Source organism: Sceloporus undulatus, chromosome 6 (genome assembly GCF_019175285.1).
Source record: "Sceloporus undulatus isolate JIND9_A2432 ecotype Alabama chromosome 6, SceUnd_v1.1, whole genome shotgun sequence".
Lineage (NCBI taxonomy): Eukaryota > Metazoa > Chordata > Lepidosauria > Squamata > Phrynosomatidae > Sceloporus > Sceloporus undulatus.
The window spans coordinates 31,728,144-31,734,143 of record NC_056527.1 but is presented as its reverse complement, the minus strand read 5'-3'; the positions used below and the strand labels follow the sequence as shown (position 1 = coordinate 31,734,143).

Genomic DNA, 6,000 nt, shown 5'->3' with positions numbered 1-6,000 from the left:
ATGGGGAGGCACCCCTCCATTGACAGGCTCCCCTTCCTCTGGTTCCTCTTGTCACTTACCCTCAGAACCCAAACCCTATGCCCCCCAAAGGTCTTGCTCCCGTTACCAAAATCCGTCCCCAAAACCCTTGTCCCCCAAACCCTTGAGTCCCCAAAACCCTTGTCCCCATCCTCAAAACCCTTGAGTCCCCAAAACCCTTGTCCCCATCCTCAAAACCCTTGTCCCCCAAACCTTTGTGTCCCCAAACCCTTCTGTCTCTCAGACCCTTGAGTCCCCCAAACCCCATTCCCCCAAAGCCTGGTGCCCCCCATATTCCCGGCTGCCATCCGTGTGCCTGCTCCGCTGACCTGGGCGGCGGGAGCTGAGGGCGTGGGAGGCGGCGAGGAGGAGGGCTGCGGCCAGGGCCAGGGCCTTGGCGCTCCTCACGCTGAAGTAGTGGTTGATCTCCCGCTTGATGCCCGAGGAGTAGGCCAGGGCCGCCATCTTGGCTCCTCCATGACAACAGCAGAGGGCCAGGCGGCGGGAGAAGCTGCAGGAGCCCCAGGAGGAGGAGGAGGAGGCGGCGGCGGAGGGGCAGCGCGGAGGAGGAGGAGGGGGCCCGGCGGAGAGGAGCCCGAGGCGGCGGCGGCGACGCCACCAGCGCCACGGAGGGAAGGACGGGGACGAGTCTCCCTCCTCCGCCGCCTCCTCCTCGTCGTCAGGGCGCCTCCGTTGCCCCTCAGGCGGCGAAGAGGAAGAAGAAGGGGATAACGATGATAATAATGATAATAATAATGATGGCGGCTGCCCCCGAGAACCGTCCTCCTCCTCCTCCTCCCGCTCCTTCTCCTCCTGGCCGCCTCTCTCTCGGTGCTGCTGCTGCTGCTGCTGAGGCGAAGGCGGCCCCACTACCGCCCCCCGCGGCTCCCCTCGGCCTGGCCCTTCCTCCGCCGCCGCCTCCGCCTCCGCCATCATCAGGGGCTTTCGCCTCACAAGAAACACCCGGGAATTGGCCGGTTGTGGGGAGAAGAGGAGGAGGAAGGGGAGCCTGAGGGAGAAGAAGAAGGAGGCCTTTTCGTCTCCCTCTCCTCCTTTCTCTCTCTCTCTGCCACTTCCTTCTTCCCTCCTGGTTTTATAGGGGACAAAACTTGTTGTGAGGTTTATGTTTAACTCCCTGGCTCTCCGCCAAACAGCTTGAAAGGGAGCAGCCAGAGCTCTATAGGGCCCCTCTCTTCTTGGCCCCAGGGCAGCAGGGCTTCATAGGATCTGGGGGCTGGCTGAGAGAGTGTGGCCACCCCACCCCCCAAGTGGGTTCCATGGCCGAGCTGGGCTCCAGAGTCACCTCCACCACTATAGATGTCCTCCTTTTCCAGGACGTGCCTTTCCCTTGAGGCTGAGGGAGTGTGGCCTGCTCAATGGTTACCCAAGTGGGTTTCCATGGCCAAGCTGGGAAAGGAAACCTGGTCTCCAGACTCAGCTTTCGCCACTACTTGTGGTGAAGGCACCAGGGTGACCAAACATCCTCATTTCCCAGGACATGTCCTACATTTCAGCCTTCTCTCCAGGAGGAACTCCACAATCAACTCCATTTTGAGCATGACTAAGAAGTGTGAATTTCCCAAGCTGGGAATCGAACCCTGTTCTCCAGAGTCAATTTTCACTAGGCTTGCCATATCCTGCCTGGGGTGGGACTTTCCCGGTTTGGGGTGGGTCCACACGGTCCCACCCCGGTTTGCCCCCGCCCCCGGGCAGGATATGGCAAGCCGAGGGAGGCTTTCCCTCACCGCTTGGGCTCTGCTCCCCGCCGCGATGGCGATGAGGCCCGGGGCCCAGGCAGCAAGGGAAAGCCTCCCCTCAGCGAGGCTCCTATTCAAATGTAGGACACACCAAAAATGTGCCCTACATTTGAAAATTTTGTCCTACATTTCCCCCGGTTTGGAGGTCCAGACGTATGGCAACCCTAACTTTCACCATTACTTCTGGCGAAGTGGCGAAGCAGCCAGGGTGATCAGACATCCTCCTTTTCCAGGACATGACGTACATTTTAGTCTTCTGTCCAGGAGGAATTTCCAAATGTCCTCCATTGTGAGCATGGCAGAAGCATGAATTTATATTTCTATGAATGTTTTTGGCTTTTATGTTGGTAGTGTCCTCGGTTTTTCTTTAAAATCCTACATTTTGTGGTGCTTTGTCCTTTGTGGTTACCCTGGAAGGGGCATCAAATAGTGTGTGATTTGTGTGTGTGGAAATCACAGAATCATAGAGTTGAAAGAGACCTCAAGGCCATCCGGTTCAACCCCCCTGCCATGCAGGCATACACAACCAAAGCACTCTCGACAGATTAGCCTTGCAGCTTGTTTAAAAACCTCCAAAGAATGAGACTCCATCACTCTTAAGGCAGCGTATTCCACTGTCAAACAGCTTTGTTGTTTGCCTCCAAGTCGGTGTAGTGGAGAACAGAGTTCGAATCTCCAGTTGAGCATAAAAACTCACTGAGTGATCCTGAACAGGCCACACTCTCAGCCTCAGAGGATGGCAGTGGCAACCCGCCTCTGAAGAAACTAGCCAAGAAAAACCCTGTGATAAGGTTCCCCTTAGGTTTGCCATAAGTCAGAAACAACTTCAAGGCACACAATAACAACTGCCTCCAAGTCCGTTTTGACTTGTCCTAGGGTTTTCTTGGCAGGTTTCTTCAGAGAGGATTTGGCATTGCCATCCTCTGAGGCTGAGAGAGTGTGACTTGCCAAAGGTCTCCCAGTGGGCTTACATGGCTGAGCTGGGATTCGAACCATGGTCTCCAGAGTCATAATCCAGTGCTCAAACAACTACACCCCACTGGGTCTCATTGTTCAGTGTTATACTCCAAGTGAAAATTGGAGGCTATTGTTGTTGTTACCTTCAAGTCATATCTGACTTAGGTTCATAGGGTTTTCCTGGAAGTTTCCTCAGAGGGGGGTTGCCACTACCAGCCTCTGAGGCTGAGAGACTGTTACTTGCCCAAAGTCACTCAGTGACCTATTCTGCTCAAGCAGGGAATCTCCAGAGTCATAGTCCAATTGTGACATTTCCTTTTTACCTAATGCACCTGAGGAAGTAGACTTAAGAAATAGATGGAGGAAGCAGACTTGCCAAAACCATTTGAGGAAGTAGACTTAAGTCTACGAAAGCTCATGCTGCCAACTTCTTTCTTTCAGTGAGTCTTAAAGGTGCTCCAAGATCTCTTTCCATAATGGTCAGGAAGACTGTATCAATTATCAAACAAACATTTGCAGTTCCTTGGTGAAAGTTAATTAAGGCTTATTATATCCATTAAAATGCCATTAAAGTATCGACATGGCTGGGGTTTACTTGTAGCTTTTGGTTTCTTCTAGATTTTTTTTAGGTGTTACAAGATCTGTCTACATACATAGTATCCCAATGCCACCTTAACTAGGACATTGTGTTGCCTACATTTTACCCTAACCTGTAATCTGCTGTAGAGAAATCACTACAGTACTTGTTTGGATGTTCATGGGGGCATTGTCCTTTTATATCCAATGGATATCTTCATTTCGCATATCTGAAAGACTCTTTATTTGCCATGGAGGTACCAGGAGAGGTCAGAAAGTGTCTTCCCAAAGGTTCTCCAAATGGATTGTAGAGGTTATTCGCTTGGCTTATAAAATGGTGAAGTACCCAAGCCCAACAAACCTTCGGGCTCACTCTAGTAGAGCAATTGCCTCTTCACTGAATCTCTTTTGCTGATTTATCTAAAGCCATTTTGTCCCAACTTTCTACTTTTATTCAGCATTACCACTTGGATTGTAGATCTTGAGTGGATGCTAGCTTTGGTTATGCTGTCCTTCTGTTCTCCAGTGACCTGATCCTCCTTCCATGGGTAAGCCCTAGAGTCACCCATTTCTATGAGGCACAGAAATCACAATGATGAACAGGTTGCTTACCTGGAACTGTGGTTCTTTGAATGGTCATCTGTGCCCTCACACAACCCGCCCTCCCTCCCCTCTTTCAGGTCCGTGTTATTTATGGCAGACTTGGAAACGGAGAAGGTGGTAGCTTTGCAGGCTGGAGCATGCGCAGTAGGCGGTGGCAGAGTATTCTTGCCAGGCTACTTCACTCTAGAAAGTTCTGCTGGCGATCTCTGTGCAGGTGCAGAATCCATTTGTGTGTAGGCACAGATGACCACTCAGGTAAGCAACTTGCTGTTACCCTTATGAACCAGAAAAGGGGGGGAAACCTGTTGGCAGCTCTTGCTATCATTTGCACAGGGATAAGGTAATACAGTCTTCCTTCCCGATTCATGGGGGATCCATTCTGGACCCCCGTAAATCCAGAAAAACGCTGATATTCAAGTCACCATTGATTTCAATGGTGGCACGCTCCCAGGTGCGCTGTTGCATGTGTGCCTCAGGCATGCATACCATTTTGTCCCTCCCCACTTGCTGTCCGCAAATGGGTGAAACCACAGGCTCCAAGTCCATGAATCGGAAGGGACAACAGTACTATGATTCCATGATTCTGTTATGGCACTTCAGACAACATGGAATAACTCTTCAAGGTAAACCTTGCTCGATGTGGTAGGTTGTTTTTTCATTTTATATAAAAAGAATGCATTCTGGAAAACAATTGACTAGCTTGCATACAAGAGAAGGAAGTAATACGATGCTGTCAAACCACTATGGTGTTGAAATTGAGATTCAGCCAACAAGCAAACATTGCTGCTTAGCTAAACTTTAACATCCTGATCAAGTCACATGGAAGATACAACCATGGAAGCTTTTGGTGTGCTTGTCTCGTATTAATTTATTTAACTTTAAAATAGCAGGCAATGTGAAATCTCAAAAGCTGTTGTTGTTTAGACAAACATTGCCATTGTCACAGGTAATCTTATTCTTTTATGAACACAGAAATGATACCATTCATGACCAAAAGTGTGGCCACACAGCAGCTTACTATAGGAATATAGTAGCAGCATTTTGGTAGCAGCATTTTTGTAGGAGCCAGTGTTGTATGATACTGAAGCCAGAGTTGAACTAACAGGATGATCTGCTTCTCAGAGACAATGGCATTATCTGCCACTCCCAGCACCCCTCCTCAGGTTTAATTTCCTTCTGAACTTAACTACTTTGTTAACCTTATTTGAGGAGTGACAGGTTGTTTTTCCCAACATCATATACCCCTGTTCTAAAGCAGATAGTTGGTGATGTTAACTTTCTTGAATGGGGAGTTAAAACCCATGAGCTTTATTAAACACCCACTTTGGTTAGAGTCTGCAATCACTACAACTGATTTATTAATATGGATCAAAAATGTTACCAGCATATTTGGATTCCTCTTGTGGTCTGTCATGGTGAGTGTCTGCACTTCATGTTTTACTACTATTTGAGAAAGGGTATCATATCTTTGCTAACTTTTCCTGCCCCAAGCAGCTCTGTTTATTGAAGAAAATTCAAATAAACGTGATTCATATGTGTATCACAGTAGCTACCTTGGTATTATTGCCCATCACGCCTTTATGTAAACAGCCTTTAAAATAGCGATTCTCAGTGTTTAATCACCCAGTTCTTTGGAATACCTGACCATTGGACACGTTGGCTGGGGATTCTGAGACTTGGTCCAACAGATTTGAAGGACTCAAGATTGAGAATCACTTATCTAAATTGTCACACTAAATATACATAAACCAAATAGGATAGTTTTGTCTGCTACAGTGCTAATATTATCAGTTTTTATGCTGTGATATAGCAGTAGTAAGAAGTAGTAGCCGTCACACTCAAGATCTTGGCAGAAATTTGTGTGCTTCTGTTAACAAATATACCAGTATATATGTGGAGAGATGCTTTACGCTTACAGGAACTGTAAAGTTGCAGAACAAGAGCTAGATTATTAAATATTCCCTCTTGTATACAAGATTCAAATTTTAATACGTATACTGCCTTTCTTTAAGATACTAGTGCTCTTCTTGTTCTCTTTTCTGTACCTGGAGAAGTTGCAGTTCACTGAAAAACCCACAGATGTCTCACT

The 6,000-nt window shown here is 48.2% G+C and overlaps 1 protein-coding gene across 1 annotated transcript in view; it reads right to left on the bottom strand.

Moving 5' to 3' along the window:
- The window catches only part of CASD1 (CAS1 domain containing 1), a 44,939-nt gene extending 43,981 nt beyond the window's left edge, over positions 1–958 (bottom strand). Inside the window, exon 1 of the mRNA XM_042474100.1 lies at positions 348–958. Coding sequence (XP_042330034.1) covers positions 348–954 — 607 coding nt within the window. The 5' untranslated portion in view covers positions 955–958. The remainder of the gene's footprint in view (positions 1–347) is intronic.
- Between the last annotated feature and the right edge of the window lie 5,042 nt (positions 959–6,000).